The 25,372-nt window shown below is 37.3% G+C and overlaps 1 protein-coding gene across 1 annotated transcript; it reads right to left on the bottom strand.

Annotated features, from left to right (window-relative positions):
* Positions 1-5,828: 5,828 nt before the first annotated feature.
* On the bottom strand, positions 5,829-24,189 carry FMOD (fibromodulin). The gene is made up of 3 exons (XM_026676871.2): positions 24,050-24,189; positions 16,104-17,111; positions 5,829-7,538 (listed from the first exon to the last, which is right to left on the bottom strand). Exons 2-3 carry the CDS (start codon positions 17,086-17,088, stop codon positions 7,387-7,389), a joined length of 1,137 nt encoding a protein of 378 aa, XP_026532656.1. The 5' UTR covers positions 17,089-17,111; positions 24,050-24,189; the 3' UTR covers positions 5,829-7,386.
* Positions 24,190-25,372: the final 1,183 nt, after the last annotated feature.

Here is a 25,372-nt window from a genome sequence, read left to right as displayed (position 1 = left end):
ATTCTCTGCCTCCTGAGTCTCAAGCTGATCGGCTGGGTCTTCTTTTGTTGCCCTGCACAGGAGAACAGAGCTGGAAAGCAGGTTAGTGGGGTGGGGAGCAGTGATGGGATTCATTTTTTTTTACTACCGGTTCTGTGGGTGTGGCTTGGTGGGCGTGACAGGGGAAGGATACTGTAAAATCTCCAGTCAGAGGAGGTATTTGCAGGTTCTCCAAACTATTCAAAATTTCCACTACCGGTTCTCCAGAACTGGTCAGAACCTGCTGAATACCACCTCTGGTGGGGAGGGAATGGGATTTTGCAGTAACCTTCCCCTGCTACGCCCACCAAGCTACACCTACAGAACCAGTGGTAAAAAATTTTGAATCCCACCACTGCATACACATAAATATGTGTAAAAGCTCATATAATTTTTAACATGAGTGAAAAATGAATGGCATTGAGACAGTTGATATAGCAAATATAGCAATGGAGAAGATGTTTAATCTCTATCCCATCCACAATTTCTTAATTTAGAATTCATTTATCTTGGTATTTTTATTCTGATGGCACTTGGAATGTGGAAAAACACATATGTGGGGTGGGGAATCAAACATTTACTGCTTTCTCTTTGCTTCTTGAATGTCTCTGAATCTCATCTTCTTACTTTATTTCTAATACAACAGGATTGAGGGGTCAGAATAGAGTGGGAAGGGAACTTGGAGGTCTTCTAGTCCAACCCCCTGGTCAAGCAGCCAGCCCTATATCATTTCTGACAGGTGTCTGTCCAGTGTCCAATGATGAAGCACCTACAACTTCTGAAGGCAAGCTGTTAATTGTTCTCACTGTTAGGAAGTTTCTCCTAAATTCAAGGTTGCCTCTCTCCTTGATTAGTTTCCATCCATTGTTTCTTGTCCTGCCCTCTGGTGCTCTGGAAAATAAATTGACCCCCTCCTCTTGTGGCAACCTCTCGAACACTGGAATACTGCTATCATGTCCCTCCTAGTCTTTCTTTTCTCTAGACTAGCCAAACCCAAATCTTGCAACCATTCTTCATGTGCTTTAGTCTCCAGGCCTTTAATCATCTTAGTTGGCCTTCTTTGCACTTTTCCCAAAGACTCAATATCTTTTTTTTTTGTAATGTGTTGATCAAAACTGGATGCAGTATTCCAGGTGTGGCCTTACTAAGGTTTTATAAAGCAGTACTAAAATTTCATGTGATTTTAATTCTATGCCTCTGTTTATACAACCAAGAACTGTATTAGCTTTTTTGGCTGCTACTGCTATTGCTGGTTCTTACTGGCTATTGGCTATTTGGCCAATGGGAAAGTGGGGTCTAATCTTCTCTAAGTGGGACTGACCTTTGCTGGAAGAGCATGTCTGTGAATACTTCTTGTCCATCAGTCTTTGAGAATCCTCAGGTGACAACAATGGCAAGGAGTGTGTTTGCACAATTTTATTTACGGGACCTAGAGCCAGCCTTACTTGCCCATACCTTGGTTACATAATCATACACTTCTGCAGTGTATTCTGCCTAATATAAATTGTTTTATGAACTAATTACCATTGCTCCAGGGAGAAAAAAAGCTATTCCTAGAGCTTTCTTCATGCAATGTCTTTTGATATGGCCAATATTTAAAAAACACCAAGGGGAAAAAGAGAATATTTCTTTCATAAGAAAAGCTCCCTTGCTTACTCAATTATTCCTGCTATTTTTCTGCTTGTGAAAGAGACCAGGCGCATAAATGACACACATCTTTCTTTACCTCTAAGCTATTTTGCTTTTGCTGCATCAGGCAAAGTCAGCTATGATCCTAGAATTTATTAACATAGACCCTACCCAGCCATTGCTTTTGAATGACAACATTGACACCTGGTGGCAGAAGTAAAGAGGCTTTGAACTGAAGATGGAGATGTGACATACCTACCGCTCATGATTCTTTGAATGTTAAAAGGAGAGGATAGGAACTATGATCTAGCATATCTGGAAAACTCCAGTTTCAAAATGGCTAGAATATACTGGGTGGTGTGCTTGAAATGTATATTAAATTTGTACAGCTCCAGATATTCTTTTTTCCCCTTATTTCATATAGTTTTTATAAAATATTTTAAAAGAGATAAAAACTAGCAAGAACTGATGCAAAGTAAATAAAAGAAAGGAAAAAAGCAGAGAAAAAGAAAAAAAAGCATGAAAAACAATGAAAAGAAATAGAAATAGTTTCCATTTTCTTCACAGCAATTTTAAGTACCAGTATAGTGCAAAATTACCTCCTTATTGGTACAAAAATCTCTCTTTTTCTATTTTTTTAAATCATCAAAATCATAAATCATAAGTTCATTATTTTCTGTTTCATGCAAAAAGTCAATAAGGGATTTTGGGTCAATAATAAGCACAGATACTGTCTTTTCTTTAATCAAGGAAGTAAATTTAACCATTTCTGCAAGTTCCATCATCTTCACCAACTATGCTACCATTATGGGTAGTGCCAAACCATGTTACTTTTATGCATACAATAATACTGTAGTCTGGTTGCAGTTATCATGTATAAAAACAAGGTCTTGTGATCCCCCCCCCACTTTTCTCTTTCTGTGCCTTTCAATCCACATCACAATCCACATCCCCATAGCAACAAAGCATCACAGCCTGGCTCATGTTACCTTTATCTTTTGTTTTATTAAATCTGCCAGTCATTTGTACTCTTTAGTAATAAACAGAAAGAAAGTCTGTTCTATTTGTTTAGTTTAATTCAAGTTTATGCAAAAACTCTGTCACCAAAACTAAAAATAGTACAAATAAAAATATAACTGCTTCCTTTATCCTTCTTAAACTTTTTAAAATAATCTCTTTGTTTCTTTCGTCAAAAGTTCTCCAGTCTTTAAATATTCAAAGTCTCTTTTTTATTGTAATCCAGAAAAAAAGTTTCACTCACCAAGAAGAATCTTATCTTGCCACAAAGAAAATCTGTTTAAATGTAGACTGATTAAATGAAAATGTGATTAAGAAATTAAGTTGGCTGAACTTATTGTGCATATAAGATACATTATGACTGTGGGCTTAGATGGGATCCTTGTCTCCTAGCTGTTTGATTTATCAGCCATCCACAAAACCTTATATTCCTGTAGTTTACTCATAAAGAGCAGCTGCCCAGAATACAAGCAGACTATCTCACAATCTCTTTTTCATCCAGACATGTTTTGTCAGCCAGCATCTGCCCACCAATCAGCCACCACTGCTTCTTCAGAGGCATCAAGTCCACCATCATCCTCACCAGAAGCCCAGCTAGAGTTCTAATGCTGGATTGACTTATCAATGAGTAATATCTGCACCAGAAAAGGAGCAGAATCATGATTTCTGAAAGACCCTACATGAATAGAATTAGTGTGTGTTAGATTAGGGTGCATGAAAATAAATTATGCTGAACATGAGATTTTGCTTTGGAATCTCAGAAGAGCTGGATCAAAATATAGGCCATCTGTTCCAGAATTTTACTCCTGCAATAGCAAACTGAAATCAACAGAAAATCTGCAAAACCATCCTCAGCAACAACATGATAGTACAGGTAGTCCCTGACTTACAATCACAGGTGAGCCCAAAATTTCTGTTGCTAAGGGAAACATTTGTTAAATGAGTTATGCCCCATTTTATGACCTTTCTTACCACAGTGGTTAAGCAAATCACTGCAGTTGTTAAGGTACTAACACAGTTGTCAGAAGGTCACAAAAAGTGACCAAATGACCCTGAGACACTGCAACCATCATAAATACATACCAGTTGCCAAGCACCCGGATTTTGATCAAGCGACCAAGGAAATGCTGCAGCAGTCAAGTGTGAAAACTGGCCAAATTCACTTTTTTCAGTGCCATTGTAACTTCAAACAGTCACTACATGAACTATTGTAAGTCAAGGACTATCTGTAATTTCACTCTCAAGTTTGTAATTCTGCTACTGGTTAGAAAAACCAGAAAAATCATCATAACTAGAAGCCAGCAATAGTCTTTAGCTCTTTGTGTGTGTTTCAGGTACACCATGCAATTCTTACTACAATGTAGATAAGATAATTCCTCCCAGCAAATATTCATCTTTGGCAATACAGTCTTGTCATCAACTCAACACAAGGATCATCTAAAAGGTAGCTGTGTTTGTTTGCCATTATGGTGAAAGGTTAGCATTTAAAGACGAAACATTATTTGGTGGAAGAAAAAGGGGTATGTTCCATAGTTTAGCCACCAGAGGGCAAAGTTAGATCACTGTTTCTATCTCTGTTTCTGCTGCTGAACAATTTCATGGGCAGGGTATACCGTCATCTTCACCAGCTTTAAGATCTGCGAACTTCAACTCCCAGAATCCCCTAGCCAACATTTGAGTTGGTGAGATTGAAAAACACCGGTCTACCAGATTTGGGCTGCAGAAACTAAAAAAAAAAAAAAAAAAAGCTAGATGGAAGAGATACTGAAAATTTTAGCTCATTACTGCCATCTAATAAATGTCCAGTTTTTTTGCAGGATATATCTGACAGTCTTACCTGAAAATCTAATGAAGGTGACATTTCAAGGGAAAGCGTGGCTTTTTGAACCAGAGTTTTATCAGCATAATGGTTATACTGATCCCCTATAACAGGGGTGTCCAACCTTGGCAACTTTAAGACTTGTGGACTTCAACTCCCAGAATTCCTCAGCCAGCTTTGCTGGCTGAGGAATTCTGGGAGTTGAAGTCCACAAGTCTTAAAGTTGCCAAGGTTGGACACCCCTGCCCTATAAGATCTATCTGCCTTGAACCATCCAGTTTGGCAGTCAAATATCAATGCTAAAAGCATGAGAAGCAGAACCTGTGCTTTCCCCAGAACATATTATTGAGGAAAGCCTTTCCTACAAATGACAACATTTCTCTTATTTAGGCTTGGTGATCATTAATTTAATTCCCAACTGGATGGAAAGAATGAAATAGCTAAGCAAATATATCAGATTAGAAATGAAGCATTTTTGGGATCTATGATACCTCAATGCAGAGTCCACAAAATACCAAAATATGGAGAGAGAAAAAATCTCCCAATAATCACAATGGTACCTGGGTTGTCATATAAGGTCTCACAACATTCCAGCTGTTATTTTTCTTTTATTATCATTTGGTGCTTGCAGTACTATGTGATGGTGGTGTCTGCTTGGAAAAGTTGCTGATCTCTGAGACAAACGTAATAGAGTTTTTGTGTTTGTGCCTGTTTGTGTCTTAACATATCGTATGAACCTGGCCATTTTTAAACACTTGCAATATGTGAACCTAGCAAATCAGGGTTTATAAAATCTTGGTTTAATTTACTGAACCCATTCACTAAATCAACATATCTGTTCCCCTAAATAGCCATGCAGACACCTTCCTTCAAAGTGCAGCATTAAATGTTTCCATGGTGGATTTAATTCCTCTTAATTACTCATTAACACCAGATGTTTCAGACTTCCTCTCAACAATTGGTAGTTTTCAAGTCATTCCATGCAATTATGAAAAGGATTTTATTGAACAATAATGGTATCTACAGTTCATGTATCTACATTTTAAAAATATTATCCGCATGCATTTTACATATTCGAAAAGGTTTTGATGATATTTTGAGCATCTCATAATCTCCCTAGATCCCTTACTTTTTCCTTGTTCTTGTTTTTCCCTCCATGAATTTTATGGGAAATTAAAGAACTCAGTGGATAATAGATGAAAGCACCATAGATTCTTATGGCAGTTAGCTGGTACTATGACATGCATGAAATTTAACACAGGCAGTTCTACAGTCAAGCAAACAAATTACAGCAAATGTAATTAGACTTACAGGAACCAATAAAGCAATGCTATTATAACAAGGATTTAGGATGCACCTTTTATTGGATTATTGTGTTGAAATGGGAGCATACAAAGTAGTACAAGCCTAAAACCCTCAGTCCTAAATATCTTGCTTGAGTGATACTGAGTCTTACCAACCATTTTAATGCTTATGGTTTTCACTGCATTTTATCACTATCTAAAAACATGCCTTCAAGCAGTAGCATTGCTTATATGCACTCAAGCAGCACATGGAACGGAATATGAAATATGCATGATGAAAGCATTGAGTAATGAATTGCATTCCACTATAACAGAAGAAAGGGGGAAAAAACCTGGTGGCTGTGGAAAAGGTTAATAATATGCAGTGTGTAGGAAGCCTCAAATGGGGCTCAATGCCATCAGAAGTTTACATAGTAAAATGTTCTTTTTTTCCTGAAAATGAAAAGGATACTCTTTCTTCCCACCCCTCCAGGATGTGATATGAGTGAAGCTTTTCTATTCATGTAAGGCTGCTCTCAAACTGTGAGAAAATGTGAGGTTTGAAGGCTCTGTTACTCCTTTTAATCTCTCAAAGTGCAATAGTCTCCAAATCTGAGGCAGAGATATTACTTAAAGTCCTTCTGTTACAACAGCATGATTGCAGAACATTAAGAGATTAAATAGGAGCATTAGAACAAAATAAAAATGAAAAAAAAAAGTGAGAGAAAGGGTCTTGTTGAAAACTATTTAAATACAAAACTATATTTGGGTCTTTCTGGGGGCTGAATTATGACTATTATAAATGACAAGCATCTATTAGGGTTTGGAAACACAATGGTGACATTTGATGTATAGCTCAATATGCAATTTTTATGTGTTGCTAAGCTTGTTGGAGTTTTGATTCCTCACTGGTAATGTGTGTTGTTGTATTGTGTATGTTAAAACTAATGCACAAGAAAGAAGAATAAACAAAATGATGCTACTTAGTTGGCAACTAATACCTGGAGAGATATACTGTCAACTAACTTGTTACTGTTTTCTCCATTGGTTTTGCTTTTTTCTGTTTCCTGAATGAATCTTTCTAATTGTTCCTTGCTGGGTGGCCAGCCCTTTAATCTGTTTTCATTTTGTTTCAATTTAGTTTTGTCCAATCCCACTACACACATGCTACAGTATTTTTTCATTGCAGTCCTGCTATATGGAAAACTAAATCCCAAAGGTATCCTAGCTGGCATTGAATCTCTAATGCTACACATCTGAAATGCTTGTAAAGAGTAATACTTCCATACTGGTCATCAAAGAGAATGAGCACCATTCAACGGCATGTCATAAAAACCGGGTAAGTGATTGCTGAAAAAAGGAGAGCACAGTACAGAGAAAGTAGAAAAGAGGTAAGCAAAGATTTGGTTGGCCTATGTGTTGTTACTGAATTGACTATTATAAACAACAGCTCTGCATTCAGGTTACCAATTCTTCCTACATTATACCACTGCAAAAGCTCAGTCAAATGAAGCAGTAAAAAAAGTGAGGAAGAATCCTCATTGTGCCATAGGATTGCAGGAAGTATTTGGCCTTGTTCATATGATGGAGGTGGTCTAAGGAAAGAAGCAAGTGTAGTAGTTAAATGTCTATGACATTGGCCCACCGCAGGCATAGTGGGGCATCTGAGGGCATATGATTGCGACGGAGCTCATTCCCATCCAGTCTCAAGACTTGTAGCTTGGAAAAATTCATGATGTCTACAAAGCTGCAAAAACTCTTGATGGTGAATTCTGAGGACAAAGAGAAAGAATTATGTCTCATTTACAATTTTCTTTTTTGTAGCTCAAGAGTTATGCATCACATTTTTATCAACAGAGACAAATCTCATTAGCTTGGATCTCCTATGTAACTTCAGGGATTAATGAGTTCAAAGGGGGCTTCCGTTACTCTAAAGACATAAATCAGCATTCCACACCTAATGCCTTCCAGAACTGTTGGATTAAGCCCCCAAATTCCCTAAGTCAGTATGGATTTTAGACATTCTCTGGGGTATTTTAGACTTTGAGGTCCAGTAGGTCTGCAAGGCAACAGTGGTATTATGAACTGTGGTATTACTAGTCTCCCTATGTATTGGGTAGAGATTGAACAAGCAACAAATATAACATGAGCTATATTTTGCCTTTTAAGTATTGATACAAGATCTAGGCTGCACATATCTGGATGATCATCAGATGGCAGAAAAGAGGCCAGTGTATATCTTTGCTGCCATCTAGAGGTTGACATTTTCAGCCCAAATATGGCAGCTCTATTTTTAATGTAATAATAACATTTCTGATCCAGATTTTATTGGGCTAAGCAGTGCATCTCTAGTGGCAAAGTTGAAGGCTGCTAGGAGATTAACATTTAAAACATTTCCATAGATATCATAGAAAAATTATTTAAATTGTCTAATATGCCCTTATAAATCCAAAAAATAGGATAATTTTCTTCTACCACTATTTTCATCATGAAAGCCCACCTGTGCCATTTTCCTTTAATGGTATCAATGTACCTATTCAAAGCAATTTGTATTTACAGGTGACTAAAGTAGCACAAAATTCATGAAATATGTCTGTAATATATATAAGCATCATTGTTAAACTTAATTGGAGGCTTTTATCATGAACATAGAATCAAAAGAGTTAGAAAGGACCATTAGGTCATTAAATCCAATTTCACATTATATAAAAGTCAAAATCTCCTTTGAGTCAAATTGACTCCTAGTGACTACCTGGATTTAGCCATGTTTTCATGGCCACACTATAGACCACCTAGGGAATATGGGGAGTTGAAGTCCAGATATCTTTGCCAAGATTAAAAAACACTGATATTATTCCAAGATCATTTTTATCACTTGTCAAACTAGTAATAGGTTGTGTTCTAATGAAAAGGTATCCACGTAAAACCAAGGTTGAAAGAAAGTATCATGACAATGGGTCAGAAGAGGTTTAAAACTATTTAAATAAACCAAGGGGAAAAAGGAAAACCAGCAAGCTTTACTTTAAGACCTGAAAATTGAAATGGACATCATTCAGGCTTTGGAGCTGTCAGTGAAAAGCCATTTTATGTGTAGAGATTATCTTGGGTTCTGGGGAGAAATAAATAATTTATTGAGTAACTTCAAATGATATATTATGGGAGCAGTGTTTTATTAGACTACTTCCATGAAAAAAAAAACCTCAGAGTTTCAAATAATTTATTATTTTCTTATTTACCATCTCTTCTATTTTCTTTTTGGATTGGATTTTAGTTTTTAAATTATCTGGGCAGGAATCTCATTGTGGTTTTAATCTATCAATAACCTATGCTATACTATTAATGTTGATGAGTACTGCATTAAAAATGTTATAGGTAATTGGGAGATATATGTATTGTGTTGCCCAAAGATCACAGAGGCCTTGAAGAATAAAAGCAACTCAGAAGCTCTTTAAGAACAATCTTGTTTTTTTATCTGCCATTCTTAAGTGATTGTTCTTACAGTGAAATTCTGAAGGCTTCCAAGGCAGATTGATAAACAAGATATATGCTGGAGGGAATAAGTTGCATTGCTCCTTTTAAGCAGCCAGAGGGAATCCAAGGCCTAGTTATTTGAAACAGATTCTACTCTTCATCAATCTGGAATCCTGGTAATTGGGTAGACAAGTCCTTGCAGTTAGTTACCTTGCTAAGATTTCAGAAGTGATTTGCCATTGCCTCTTTCTAAAGGCTGAAAGAGTGACTGGCCCATGGTCAACCCCCCTCCCTGTCTTCATGCCTAAAGTGGGACTAGAATTCACAGGATTACAGGTGATGGTCCTTAACTTGAACCCCAATCTTCTGTTGCTAAACAATATAGTTATGAGGTGAGTTTTGCCCCATTTTACAACCTTTCTTGCCACAGCTGTTAAGTAAATCACTACAGTTGTTAAGTTCGTAACATGGTTGCTAAGTGAAACTGGTTTCCCCATTGACTTTGCTTGTCACATGATACAGGGGCATTACAACCGTCATAAATATGAATAAGTTGCTAAGCGTTTGGATTTGGATGATCTGACCATGGAGATGCTGCAACGATCATAAGTGTGAAAAATAGTGATAAGTCACTTTTTTCAGTGCCGTTGTAACTTCAAGGTCACTAAGCGAACTGTTGTAAGTCAAGGACGACCTTTATGAATAGTCTTATGAAGAGAAGGACCAGGAGTGACATGATAACAGTCTTCTAATATCTAAGGGGCTGCCACAAAGAAAAAGAGAGAGAGACAATCTATTCTCCAAAACATCTGAAGAAGCAATGGATGGAAACTTATCAAAGAGAGATCCAACCTAGAACTAAGGAGAAATTTCCTGACAGAACAATTAATTAGTGGAATGGTTTGCCTTCAGAAATTGTGGGTGCTCCATCACTGGAGGTTTTTAAGAAGAGATTGGACAGCCATTTGTCTGACATGATATAGTGTCTTCTGTTTGAGCAGTGGGTTGGTCTAGATTACCTCCAAGGTCACTTCCAACTCTATTATTCTGTTATTCTGTAATCCCCAATCCCGTGTTGTATAAAATCAGTCAGTCTGTAGGTTAATTCTGCTTTACTCTTTTTACATTCAAATTTGACTTATGTAAAAAAATATATTAGTTGTTGATGGTAATGATGAGGAAGAATGAAATACTTCTTTCATGCAGTCTTCCACTTACAACCACAACTGAGCCCAAAATGTCTGTGGTTAGGTGAGGCATTTGTTATGTGAGGTTTGCCTCATTTTATGACATTTCTTGCCACAGTTGTTAAGTGAATCACTGCAGTTAAGTTAGTAACATGGTTGTTCAGTGAATCTGGCTTCCCCATTGATTTTGCTTGTGATAAAAGGTGATCACATGACCCCTGGGACATAGCAACCATCATAAAGATGAACCAGTTGCCATGGGTCTGAATTTTGGTCACATGAACACGGGGATGCTGCAAAGTTGCAAGTGTGAAAAATGATCACTTTTTTCAGTGCTCTTGTATCCCTGAATGGTCACTAAATGAATTGTTGTAAGTCAAGGACTGCCCACATGATTTACAGATCTTTAGCCTTTCATTTTCTACAAATAGTCAAACCATCTTGGCCTCATTATGGTTTGATGAAGATAAACCAATGCCATGGCCTGGAAAATTCACTTGCCCTTTAAATCAGTGGTGGGATTCAAACATTTTTACTACTGGTAATGTGGCCGTGGCTTGGTGGGCGTGGCATGGCTTGGTGGGTGTGGCAGGGGAAAGGATACTGCAAAATCCCCATTCCCTCCCCACCAGAGGTGATGTCCAGCAGGTTTTGGCCAGTTCTGGAGAACCGGTAGCGGAAATTTTGAGTAGTTTGGAATATCACCTCTGACTGGCCCTGGCCCCATCTATTCTCTGCCTCCTGAGTCCCAGCTGATTGGCTGGATCTCCTTTTGTTGCCCTGCACAAGAGGACGGAGCTGGAAAGCAGGTTAGTGGGGTGGGGAGGGGAGGGGATTTTGCAGTAACTTTCTCCTGGAGTGGGGTGGGAACGGAGATTTTACAGTATCGTCCCCCTGCCATGCCCACCAAGCCACACCATGCCCACCAAGCCATGCTCACAGAACCGGTAATAAAAAAAATTGAATCCCACCACTGCTCCCCACCCCACTAACCTGCTTTCCAGCTCTGTTCTCTTATGCAGGGCAACAAAAGAAGACCCAGACAATCAGCTGGGACTCAGGAGGCAGAGAATAGATGGCGGCGGGGCCAGTCAGAGGTGGTATTTGCTGGTTCTCTGAATTCCTCAAAATTTCCGCTACTGGTTCTTCAGAACTGGTCAGAACCTGCTGAATACCAGCTCTGCTTTTTAAATGTCATTTGGTAGCTAAACCGCATTGGCTACATGATGGCTGCATAGTTTCTAAAAGGAAAACCATTAGCTGCATGTCAAACCTGCAACATTTAGAACTATGAACATATTTAAAAGGTAAAATGTAAGGAGGAGCAGCAATCATCCAGAGTGGGAACATTATGGGCGTCTAACATAACTTCATTTTGTTATATAACGACAGATTGAAGTAGAGCATTTTTCCCCCGCTTCCATAGTAAACTGTAATGGGGTGTGTAAAAACACCACTGGAACAAGTCCTCAATTCTACTGTATCAAATTGCTGTTATTTTAGAACTCATCGGCATATGCACAGAGCTCTGCATGTTGCTACAGGACCACCAGAGAAAGTAGAATAGTAACTCATGCCATCTGTTAAGCCTCTGCTGCACCCAGTGATATACAGGCGTTGGGAAAAGGCCAGAAATGGGAAGCAGGCATTCTTTTTAAAGAGAGCTGAGAGCTTTTGGAACCTGACTTGCTGTACACTGCTGTATTTTTGCAGTATTACAGGCCTTGGGCCAAATGGTTTTAGAAACAAATTGCCTGCAAAGCCTGTTTGCCCAAATCTAAAGTAGCATCCTATAGTATTTGCAGCAGGACAACTGTATACGCTGTTTTCAAAATGCCTTCATCCTTCTGAAATAACTATTTTTTTTTGTCTCTAGCCTTCAAATTTTCAATTCAGTGCCTCAGATGAGATTATAGTTTGAACTCTGCAGATGAGTTGAAATGAAAATGGGTGAAAGAAAATGGACTATTTTCATTTGAGAGGCCAAAAGAACAACAATAAAAAGATTCTGCGTGAGAGATAAAAGCTTTACCTTAAAAGCCTAGCAACTATCAGGTCTATATGCAACACTAATTTTGCTCTTGTGTCATCTTGCTCTGCTGTTTTTCTCTTTTACTTGGGGGAAGAAAAAAACAAAGCAAACTGTCTTAAGAAAAAAAAAAAGTTAAGAATACTTCAAAGGTTTACTACAGAACTCCTAGAAAAATGAGGGAGTCCAATAAAGAGGGAGAAACAATTTAAGTGTCTGTCACATAGAGTCAGAGTTTTGAAACTTTTGAAAACTTTCTCCATGACTTGATGATACCTTTTTAAGATCCTGGCAGGAGTAAACTTGATAAATACAACAGGCACACTGATTCGGAGGACTTTAAAGATTAATATACAACTGAGACTAGAGATTTTTCTTTTGGGATTGATGGAAAGCAGTTGGAAGAAAAGTCATGAATTTTGTTTTCTATAGTACAACTGCAGCAAGATTATTGTAAGATGGAAAGATGAAGACTATCAGCACTACTGATAAAGGAGGAATAGTTGGAAAGATAGTAGAACTTGCCAAGATGGCTGAAGCAACTTCTTTGCTCACGGGAAAGACATAAATAGACATCAAGGCATCAGAATTGAAGATTAGGTAGACTACATTAGAGAAAGGAGAGAGATACGTTATAACCATAGACAAAGAGGCAAATTTAGAATTGTACTTATTACTGCTTTCAAGATGAATTGAAGCTATTTTTTGTATCCTTTTTCTTTCTTTTCTATTTTTCTTTTAGTTTTTCCCTTTCTTGCACTTTTGGCTTTCTCTGGTTTTTCTTTTTACTTTTTCTTAGTTGTATTAGTTTTCCAACTTCTTTTAAAAATATTTAATAAAAATTACACATATGTACAGAAATAAATGCAACAAGTGAGAACCAAGAAAAATTAAAAGGGCACAGTTAATTTGTCTGAAATTCATAATCAGTAAAGACGTGGGAATAACTCCCAAGTGATTTGGGGCAAAATGACTTTACTTCAGAGATGATGCCACTCTGGAAATGAAAGCTTAGTCAGAGGTTGGCATCAGAGTGCCTACTCAGCTCCCAAGCCCACTAAAATGTAAAAAAAAAAAGGGAGAAAATCTAATAAGAGATCTTGGTAAATTCTAATGATACAGCTAAGATTTTGTCAATGTCTTGTGCTACATTTTGGATTTTTGCTAGGGACTGGTGCGGACAGACCTCTGATATAAAATGTCCCCCCATCTTCAATTTACCTGCAAATTGTGGATAAAAGTTCCACTGGTTAGAAGTTATAGACTTCTCCTTAGAAGAAGAGTCTGAATTATGTCATCAGCTTATGATTTAGTAATGGCTATCTCATTGAGTCTTTAAAAGGTGGTTTTCTAAAATGACCAAAAATTGTAGTATGGTTGTGCTATGATTTATGCTAGGATATCTGTAATTGTAAAATATGATTGCATGTCATGAGAATATTCTGCTTCAGGTTTTTGTCCTTCCTGATGAATAAAAATGCTTCTGAATACAATTTGTTACAAACTACATTTCCTATGTAAACTGATTTCTACAGTACATAATTAGTTTCAAGTCTTGCTTTATCAACTAATTACACTAAGAATATGCCATAATCTCCTTTGTTTAGATAAAATGGGACTCGGTAAACTCAAGCTTCAGATTGTCTCACCTTCTGTGTGAATTTATGGCTTATATCAGCTTATCCGCCTACCAATATAACAGGAGTGGGTAATGATGTGATTGGGCTGCATTCCACTGGACAGAGACAGGATTAAATCTCATACACTATGTGTAAAACATAGGATCTTGCGCACTCAGATTTCACATTCACAGATATACACATTTTTATTTACTTCCATTCTCACACTAAATCTGTTAATATACTGTTTATTTTCTCTCCCTTGATTTCTTTTCTCTCTCTCCCTCATAAGCTTTCAAACTTATACACATAAACTGAGCAGGGATGGTCTCGTAGCAGGAAAGACTAACTCCTCTCTCTCTCTTACACCTCACTTCCCAGTGATCCAGTGCAAAGTACTAAAGCTAATTTGCAGGGGGGGTGGGGGGTGGGATGGGTAGTTATTTTAGTTGTCCTGGAGTCAGTGGGACAGAACTTAGAATTAGCAAGAGGGGAACAGCAACGGTTCCTTTTGTCCAGATGATCTGGGCAGTGGAAAAAAGAGGTTGACCTCTCAGGGGTCAGAGGTCAAGTAAATGAAGCTATACTTGACATGCCTTTATAAGGCAAAGTAGTAAATAACCTTATGTTAGAGTCAGTTAGAGATAAATAATTAAAACAAGCCAGACTGCTGTCTCTTCTTCAAGAGGATGCAAGAGACTGAAAGGCTATGATGGATTTGTCACTAAGCTTGGAATGCAACTTAACCAAATATTTTCTCCTACTTAAAATTATTGTTTTTCACCTGTTGTATGTATCTCATTTGTACAGAGCCAAACATTCTAGAAAAATCCTTTTTTAAATCAAGCTTATAAAACATTATTCCAGTCAGAATTTCGATGCTGTTAAAATATTTTACAAAATAGTTAAGAGAGCTCTGTACATGCATATTTTAAAGCTCCATCTGAATTTAGTAAGGATTATTCCCAGGCAAGTAGACATAAAACCAATGCAATTTTAACACATTCATAATCTGGTGTAAATCTCATTTGCATTCCTGCGGACTTTGGAGAACATAGAATATTCCCTAAACTGAAAAACCAAGAGAGGAATTGATCCATAGCTTTCTTTCTGGTTTCAATTTCCTGTACTTTTGTGCTTTGACCAAAACAGGAACTAATCAAAGAGAAAATATTTCCCCCTCCCCAAGGAAAAGAGGGAAAGAGTTCTGAGTGAGAACTTTATCCTTATGAATCTGTTTTAAAACACCCCCCAAACTGTTCCAGATTGTTTTAGGTACTTTCTGTCTAAATATGAGAGAACTGACCCCTTTTCTTCCTCTTTATCATATGGGAAAGAAAAACTTATAGTACAGGGAAAAGTCAATTTGATTGTCAGTTTTCAAGGGCTTCCAGCAGCTTTGCTGGATGCCCACTCTTTATTCACGATCAGCAGCCAACCCCCCTCTCTTTCTCTCTCTCTCCTCTCTCTTCTTTCTGTCTCTCCCTCTTCCCTCTCCTCTCTCCTCCCTCTCTCTCTCTCCTCCCTCCCTCCCTCCCCCTCTCTCTCTGTGTCTTTCTCTCTGCCCCCTCTTCTCTTCAGGCTGCTTTGTGAGAATCTTGTGAGTTCTCAGGAAGAAAGCATCAGGCTTCAGGCACCACTTTCTCCCAGCTGGAAGTTTGGGAGTAACCTTCCTTCTCTATTCATTGCCTAACAAGAAACAACTGAGACATATTTCAATTGCTCAAATAGCAAGCCTTATCTCATGTCAAAATTAGACTGCACCTCTGTCTAGTAACCTCCAGTCTCTCTTTTATTTGTAAATCTCCCATGTTTTCCTAGTACTTCTTCCATCTTTGATTTTATCAAGGAAAAGCCATTAAGGAGGCAGAGGTGGGATAATTGTATAGGGATTTCTGAACATTGCATCCAAGAAAGCAGCTGACATCCTTTTTACCTAGCTGTTGACATTTCAAAACAGCTTATCCACCCAGTCTATCCTGCTTCAATGCCACCCCATAATAGCTCACTGTTCAGAACATGAAAGCTCACCATTTATTTTGTTCCCTTGAAGATAAAAGTTTTCAAGGCTTGTACTGACTCGTGGGATCTTCTGAAGCTGGTTATAAGAGAGATCAAGTTCCAGAATGCTGCTTGTATTGAAAGCATTTGAGGAGAGACCTTCATTTGTCAGGATGTTGTGAGACATTCGTACATACAGCAATTTAGGGGAGACCTTGAAATAATCATCAGGAACTGTATTTATGTGATTGTGCTCCAAATAGAGTTGTTCTAAGGAGCTTGGAAGCCCACCAGGGACTTTTGTGAGCTGGTTGTAGCTCAAATCTGCAAGGATCAGAGAGTTTAACCACTTGAGATTTGATCCTATTTCTTGGATATGATTGTGGCTGAGATACAAGGCAGTGAGGTTGTCTAAGCCTTCAAGGGCATTGGATGGGATCTTGGAGATCTGATTATAAGCCAGGTGAAGCTCTCTCAGTGATTGTGGCAAGGGGTGAGGCATTTTGGTCAAGTTGTTGTGGTCAAGGTACAGCCTTTCTAGATTCTTGAGCTTGGCAAAGATCTTCTTGCCTACTTTTTCACTGGTTATTTGATTGCCATGCAGTGCTAACCACTCGAGGTTGGTTGCATTGTCAAAGGCTCCATCTTGGATCGCCACAATTTGGTTATTCTGGAAGTAGGCATACTTCATCCGAGCAGGCACAAATGGAAGATACTTAAGATTGCGAGTATCACAATACAAGGCAAAAGACAAATGAGGGGGGCATTCACATTCTTGGGGGCACTCCCTAGAAACAGGTGGTTCAGGGACAGGTTCTCCGACATAGGATCCAGCTGGCTCAAAAGAATAAGAAGAATATGGGGGAATCTCATCTTCATAATATGGTGAATAGCTGTAGGAAGATTGGCTGCGTAAATATTGCTGTAACCAGAATATGTCCTCGTACTGATCATCATATTGGCTCAAGGATATTCCACAGAAGCCAACTAGGATCAAAACAGAAGCCCAGTGCATTGTGCCGCAAACTTTGGTTTAACCTATAAAGAGTAAGTAAAAAAGAGAGAGAGAAAAAACAACCATCAAAGATATTAACTCAGGAAAACAAAGCCATGTAGCAATAGCACTTAGACTTATAGACTGCTTCACAGTGCTTTACATCCCTCTCTAAGCAGTTTACAGAGTTAGCATATTGCCCCCAACAATCTGGCTCCTCATTTTACCAACCTCAGAAGGATGGAAGGCTGAGTTAACCTTGAAATGGTGAGGATCAAAGTCCTGGCAGTGAGCAGAGTTAGCCTGCAATACTGCATTCTAACCACTGTACAACCACAACTCCTTGCTAATTAGCAGCTGCCAATATGTATAAAAGGGACTGAGATAATTTGTGAGTTAAACATAGACACTTTTCATACTTACTAGTCTGAGCCAGCTTTATGGAATCAATAAAATCAATTATTAGACTTTTAATGTCAGGCATAGAGACTTCAATTTGCAAGGCTTATAAACTGTTCCAGTCAAAACCACCTTTGAGAAATATATAATTCCCTTCTTTGCAGAGATGACCTCTGGGAATACCATATTCAATTTGTATATTAGGACTGTATTTTAAAAATGATCCTTCCCAGAAGAGTAAACTAAAATCATTTTCTCAGTATCTTGGTTTTACATGCATGCCAGAGGTGGTATTCAGCAGGTTCTGACCAGTTTTGGAGAACCGGTAGCAGACATTTTGAGTAGTTTGGAGAACCGGCAAATACCACCTCTGACTAGAGATTTTACAGTATCGTTCCCCTGCCACGCCCACCAAGCCACGCCCACAGAACCGGTAGTTAAAAAAATTGAATCCCACCACTGATGCATGCACACAGACACACTGGATATGATAGAAACAGAACATGGTGTTGTAGTCTATCCAATTCTCAGAGAAAATAATTTTGATCTCTGAACTTTCCTCATTGTTTATCTTCTTTATTCTCTGTCTTTCCATATACGTATCTATGATTTTATCAGTGTAGATTGTGTAGACCAACAAAACAGCCTATTAAGAAGCTGAACTCACCAGCCTTCTGTATTAGGGAGTGAACTATCCTGGACACAACCACTGAATGAAAATCTATGGATGGAGTAAGTGCAGAGACCTAAGCAGGCTTCACAACACAGGAGGTTATAGCTGAAAGAGCAAATAGGATTTGACCTTTCATCGTTACATTGTAACTCTCTTCAATCAATAATTTCCTGGAGTTCCTTGGAAACAAAGATGATCCCTGGATGTGCAACTGATGGAAACCCCCTCAGGAGCAATTACATCCAACACCTCGGCCACTTTCTTTTTCTACCTGGCAACCAGATGCAAGGTGGAACTATAATGGAAAACTAATTTGGATGTATCAGATATCTGAGATGGACCATCTTAATTGGTCTACTATATCTACAGAAACCAGGGAGAGCAATGAAGATAAGTTTGACCACAAATTGATGTCTGTGTCCTCCATTTTCAGATCACATGTCATTATTATAAAAATAAATTCCAAATGTATGGTCCTAGTTGGAATATTGCAATATAGGATGCTATAAACAATAAGGATTGAGCTTCTATTTCATATTGGTAGGAATACCAATAAAAGAGGGATGCACAATATGAGGTTCTTGGGATTTGGAGTACAGATCAATACTTCTTTCAAGCACTGGAATTTTTAGTGTAACAAAAAGAAACTAGGTAGACAAATTGTAATGATATGAATTGTGTTTAAAATAAATTTAAATTCAATTAAAAAAACTACACTCATCCAGTTTTGTCTTCCTTCTATTTTTTGTATTGCAACCTCATTCTACCACCCAAAAAGCAAGTAGACTTCACCCTGAAAAATATTTCATGTGTGCAGCATCTTTTACCTTAAATGTCTTTAAAATACCTTGGCAACCTCACCAAGTGAGCATTTTAAGGAACACAATTAGTTTCATGTTACTTACATTACCAGTTATATCAATGTTCTTGTCACCCCTGCCAATTTGACTTATGTGAGTTGACAATCCACACATATGTAAGGCATCACCTTGGAAAATCTAATTAATAAATCTTTGATATGCCGGTTGAATTTAAATTAGCCAGTTAGCAGCTAATGGACCAGTATAAATCAACAAAAAGGCTTCTTAAAATAGCAAGGACATTTGAAAAGATCAACATTGTTTTAAGACAATTGAGAAAAAATAGCATTAAAGGAATGAAGTGAGGAAACAGACTTTCGTTCTCTCCCTAATTATGGTCACTAGAACTAAAATATATTTCAGCTCCTTTGTGCTAATAACTAGAGAAACTACTCTTCCCTTGGCTTGAGGAATTCCCTGGCATCTAGAGTAAAAAGTCATGTTAGGTAATTACTTATATCGGAAAGCTCATAAAACTGTCATCTGAGTTGACTAAAGATAGGAGATCTGTGTTAACTTTCAGCCTCCCTTATCATTGGTGTACTGGTTGGGGGTTGATGGAAATTATTATCCCATAATACCAGAAATTATATGAGTTCCACATTATATTATTGGATTATTTCCCCATTATATTTTATTTCAAAGGAAACTTTCTCATTTGAATAAGAAACTATTCTTCATCTAATCACTATTGTGCAAAAACGGTGTACAAAAATAAAAATTATTAACTGATACCAAACTTCATTTCCTGAGATGTAACAACAAAAATGAAAATATTGCATTCTGGTGAACTTTACATTTGACTAAGATGGTTATCTATTTTAGATGATACATTATAATTTTTTTTTCTTTAGGTTCAGATTGACAGCATCATTATAAAAGTTGGCAACTTCTTGCCATCCTATCTATATGGCTTTCTCAAACAACAACAAAAACTTAACAGCTAAGTGATTTACCTTAATGATTTGTAGCAATGTATTCCTTATTATTTCCTATTTATATATACACTCCAATCTCTATAGTGTGTGTGTGTATCCCATCATTCAACTGTAAGTTTCAGATAAATCTATAAGATGAATAAAAGAATGAAAACACTGGAATTTAATTATATGAAAGACCAGAAAATAATAAATACAATAGAAAACATAGCAAGGTTGAAATTATACATGAAATTCTCAAGAAAACAGAAATAAATTTGCTATCATCAGAAGAAAACAATTCCAGGGAAATCCATTCTACCACCCAGCACCATGACAAAGAAACTTGTTGACAGAACATTTCATCTCAGAAACTGAAAAAAGGGTTTAAAGAGAATTTTGAGACTGAGAATGAAGAAGACACTGTGGCTGCTCCATAAAATGAGTTGATATCACTTTTGGGGGATCTTCTATTGTATATCCTCAAATATAGGATTTTTTTTTTTGCATTGGAAAAAGTGCTGTGCTATTTGCTTCGACTATTTTCAACATGTGGAAAACAAATTGAATTATTACAAGTATCATAAATTTTCAATGATTTCTTCTTGCAAAGGAAACCTGACCCTGTTACACAGTGTCCTTGGAACTTCTCAGTGTTTGGGGAACTGAGAACAAATATCAATATGTTATTGTGGTAGGGTGGGGGCTGCTTCAGTGGATAGACATATTTAGCATAGTGTACAGGCATTGTCTAGAGTCGATGGTTAATTGAATCAAAGATTAATTGAACACAGTCTTTTATTATAATACTTTTATTTGGCTGGGCAGTCATCAGATTTCTGGAATGTCATTGATCTTTGGGCAAGAGAGTTTATCATAAAGCTTTCTGCATTCTTGCCCATATAAAAAGAGGAAAAGAGAGCAAATCATGTATATGTATTCTGCTTGGGGGGGGGTTTGGGAGGGGGTTGTGGGGGGGTAGAGGGTTATCGGCCTACCCCTGCCGTCTTGTTTCTTCTTTTTTTCATATTACCCATTTTATTTTTTTTTTTTTTTTTTTTTTTTTTATATTCACAACGCTTTTGCTTTTTTTCTTTTTAAACAATTACAAAAAAAAAAAAATATATCGAGCATATACATATAAATATGCATACATATACATCACACATATATATAAAATATGTAACATATAACATACAGCTTATATTTTATAGAGTATATGTAAATATATTCACAATCACATACACATATACACAGTGTGTGTGTATAGATATATATTCACACACATATACACATACATACACATACACACGTGTGTGTGTGTGTGTGTGTACATGCCAATGTATGTGTACTATCTAGCGGCTGGGTAGCATAGTAGTTAGATACTGTCCCTTGACATGGAGACCAGGATTTGAATCCTAACTGGATTACCAGTTCTGACACTATACCTGCTTACTTTGGAGTGACATGAACTAAGAGAGTTATGCCAATTTGGACATAATCTGATTAATTTCTGTATCAGATGTTGTAAATCAAGACAAATGAAGACAATCTCATGAAAAATGAGCTATGGAACAAACCATATATGGACAAAATAAAAAATCCTGGAATCTATAGCATGCTATTATAACAGTAGACTTAATGAGAAGGGAGATATGAAATGTTTGAGGAAACGATCGACAGATAAAAGACCTATATCCCAATGTATCAAAATAATGTAAGAGGAAATTGCTGTCACAATTTGAGATAGACCAACTACACATTACACCCTGTATTGAAGGAGACCAGGAAGAACAATTGGATATGCAGCCAATACCTGATATTGGAACATCACTACCACCCCTTCCATTACAAAGCAGAGCAATTGATATGAAGCATAAGATCATGGATAAACTAGCTTCAGTCAATTCTCAAGACTAATTCTCAAGACTCTATGGAGAAGTACCGTCAAATAGTATGCTAGAAGATTGCAATAGAACTCTCATGACAATCCCTACTATCACCATAACTCAAACCAATGAATTGGTTTATAATACACCCATGTGATCCTGGAGAACAGCACTGCAGCTTTCCATCCCATTGGAAAATAAGGTTGGTAGCTAAAATCAAGGCAGCTCAGAGAGAAATTAGACAGCTGTGAAACTACAGAAAGGTGTAGAAATTAAGGATAAGACTCAGCTACTGAAAAAAATACTAGGGCCTGATTCCTTCAGAAGCCCTAGAAGCTAAACAAAGGCTCACAACACAGCTACATGCTAAGGATATAGAATAGAATACCTTTATTGTCATTGCATTCCACGAATACAATGAAATTTGAAAGCTACTCCAGCACAGTGCCCCAAACACCACATCACAATCACACTACAGAGTATTTAAAAATTTAAATAATTATTATAATAATAATAGGACTAAATCACAAAGGCATTGTTTGATTCAAAGAGTTCACAACTGTATGCTCACAATTACAATAGATGCCTAGCCTCAAAGGCAAAGGAATAATATTATTTGGAGAGAAATATAATTTCACAAAAAAATGCTACTTAGACCTATTACATCTGCTTTTTATTCAGTTTAGTTTTACACTTAGTTTTAAGCATCTGTTTTACACTGATTCCTACTAATGCTGAATAGACTCTGCTTGCACATACAACTAGCTCTTACAACAATATCTGAGGAATTACATAGGTTGTTTAGACTGTATGCTGTAGTGAAATTTGGTGTGCAAATAACTTTTCAGTAATTGCCACTTCTCATACCATTCCAGTGTCACTTTGCCCAAAAAAACAAGACATTCCTCTCCTTGCTTGGAAAATGGACTTGTGCCACTACTGTCCATATTGAAAAATAAAGTATAAAGGTTGCTGTGTTGGCCATTAGGAAAAGCACATTCCTTTTATGGAAACTTTTTTTAATGCCAATTCAAATATTAAAATTATATGCAAGCTTCTGAATCCTCATAATTCTTGGTCAAGCTACATGGTAATCATACGAGGCGACCAGTGAATTGATGTTCAAGCCATTTCATCATGACATGGGAGGTGGAAATAATCAACCAGCATTTGTTTTAGGCTACACCTAAATATGTAGTTGCTCTGATTAGCTGTACCTAAAATTATCTTGGTGCAGCCTGAATTCTTCATGAATCTCTTCAGTGTGAGTATGTGGGTATCAGAGAACTACTACTTAGAGATTAGCACCTAGCAATTGGAAGGCAGTTATTCTTAGGAATCATCTCCTTTCTTTCAGTGACCTGCTGAATTCCAGGTTCTTTGAGTCACACCTCCTTCAACGTTTCAGTTAAAAAACACAGGTCAATGCAAATGCTTTATCATTAATCTTTTTTCCCCTCTCACCTCTAGTTTTTTTTACTACCTGGCCTGATGAAGAACATTAAAGTACTTGAAAATTTGTATACTATTTTGTGACATTTTGCTTGGATCAAAAAACAAAACAAAACTACACATTGACTGCCTCTCCTCAAAACAGTATTAAGAAAGGGTTCTTCTCTACTTAATTACTCCTTGCAGGATTCTCTTGCAGAGTTCTCCTTCCAATCCTACATTTGTGGCATATCTGCTTATAGGTGTCCTTCTACAATCTAATTATATCAGCTATCAGATTTATATCATACTGACTAAAGGAACACATTTTAGTTAATTAATCTAAACTGAAATTCTGATTTCTTGCCTGAGATGTTCTGATAATTTCTAGTCATAACTCAGTACTTACTAAATGTTAATTCCTCTCTATAATTTGATAATCTGCATCAATAATCTGAGGCAGATGGTTACACTAACAATGCAGCCAAAGCCATTTGAACATTCAGTGGAAGGAGATTGAATGGGGGGTCTGGCAATATTGGGAGCTTATTTCATGTCATTACTTATTGCCAAGAATTTTGCAAATTATTCCCCCCTCCCCAAAACCTCACCATTATTAGCAAAGTGAAAATGTCTCTCTTCATCTAAAGCATTTGCACCCTTTCAATATACAATTCATATTTTATTTCTGTGCTGACCACCAAGATTAATATTTTACCAGTCCATGACAAGAAACCAGAATTATTCTTCTGGTGCAGCATGCCAAGAGTTGCTTATTAATTTACAAAATATGTGTTTCAAAAATCAACTCACCTATACCCAGAGACTCCTTTTTCCAGAGCTTCAGTATTTGACTGTGTGATCCTCCTGGGTACTAAAAACCATGTGTGTGCAAGTTGCAATTTGCCAAGCTTGGTGCCCGCCCAGTCTCTTGATCAAATATTGGAGTGGCCTCTAAGCAGCAGGCAGTTTGCAGACAGAGTGAAGAGACCTTAAAGCATTTGGCATTATAAATAATCCACATTTTTTTCCCTCCCTCTCTTTGCAAAAAGATTTGGCAATTTTTTTCATCCTCTTTCTGTTAGTGGAACCTTGTTTTTAAAGAGTTTGTTCAAAAGCTGCCTGAATTTCCTATCAGGAAGAAACAATAAACTTGGAAGTAATGGGGATGGGGAAATCAGGCTAAAATTTGCTGCTTCAGACTTGTGTTTTCTCCTAATTATTGAAGTGGAAACAAAGGTATGGAACTGCAGCCAGGATTCTTCAGTGTCCACGGGGAGGTTGACCAACCAAATGTAACTTAGAATGTCATGCTGGCCATTATCAATCATTTATTTGTCTTAATTGGTATCTGGCCCCACAGAGGCCACATTCTGGGTTTGGTCATCTGGTTGGCTGGAGCCAATGATCTGAAAGTGATGAAGTTGTTCTTTGTAAAAGCTCTGGTCAGTTTTAGGCTGCTAATTGCTATAAACCTCAGCAGCAGTGGACAGCGCAGCAATAGAGGGAAGGGTTTGAACGCAGAAACTTAAGATACAGTACTGGAATTATTTTCCCCAATGTCTTAATCTCTTTTGCTAGTCACATTTCAAGCTACAAAATTGATTATTTCTGGTATTGTAGAAATATGATCGGTTTTTCTAACTACAAAAATATTACATGGGCTTTATTGCCCATCTGGTAACCTATCTATTCAAACAATTAGAGTCATGTTGACACATAATGTAACATTGCAACTAATAAGAGATTAAATGATAAAACTCAGTTAAACACATAAACATACAGTACATCCAGGGGTGGGATTCTACTGGTTCTGTCCACTTCTGTAGAACCGGTTGCTCTGAAAAGCAGCAAACAGATAGAGTACATAGAACAGGTAAATGTAAAATGTAAAAGTACCAAACTGGTAGTTACACCGGTCGGATCCCACCCCTGAGTACATCAATATCTTCTAAGATACATCTGCTCAATTAAATGTATTTGTAGGGGGAAACAACAATTATTATTCATAGTACTGGATGTTTGAGAACTGAAGAGTGAACTTCTTATGACTTAAAAAACCCTTAATGCTGGTAGGATTATCACTCCTTGTCACAATCAACACCAAACAGTCCCAAGATATTATCTTCGCTTGTC

This window comes from Notechis scutatus, chromosome 3 (assembly GCF_049901735.1).
Source record: "Notechis scutatus isolate UNSWTSFEM ecotype Mainland chromosome 3, rNotScu1.2, whole genome shotgun sequence".
NCBI classification, from domain to species: domain Eukaryota; kingdom Metazoa; phylum Chordata; class Lepidosauria; order Squamata; family Elapidae; genus Notechis; species Notechis scutatus.
The sequence above is the reverse complement of the archived record's forward strand: the minus strand, read 5'-3'. Positions and strand labels throughout refer to the sequence as shown.

Bases quoted from the DNA above. Each gene is read 5' to 3' on its own strand.
- FMOD (XM_026676871.2), bottom strand. From the start codon at position 17,088: ATGCACTGGGCTTCTGTTTTGATCCTAGTTGGCTTCTGTGGAATATCC. The intron at 7,539-16,103 runs GTGAGCTTTCAT...CTTTGTCCTCAG, and splicing joins TCAAGGGAACAAAATAAATG to AATTCACCATCAAGAGTTTT.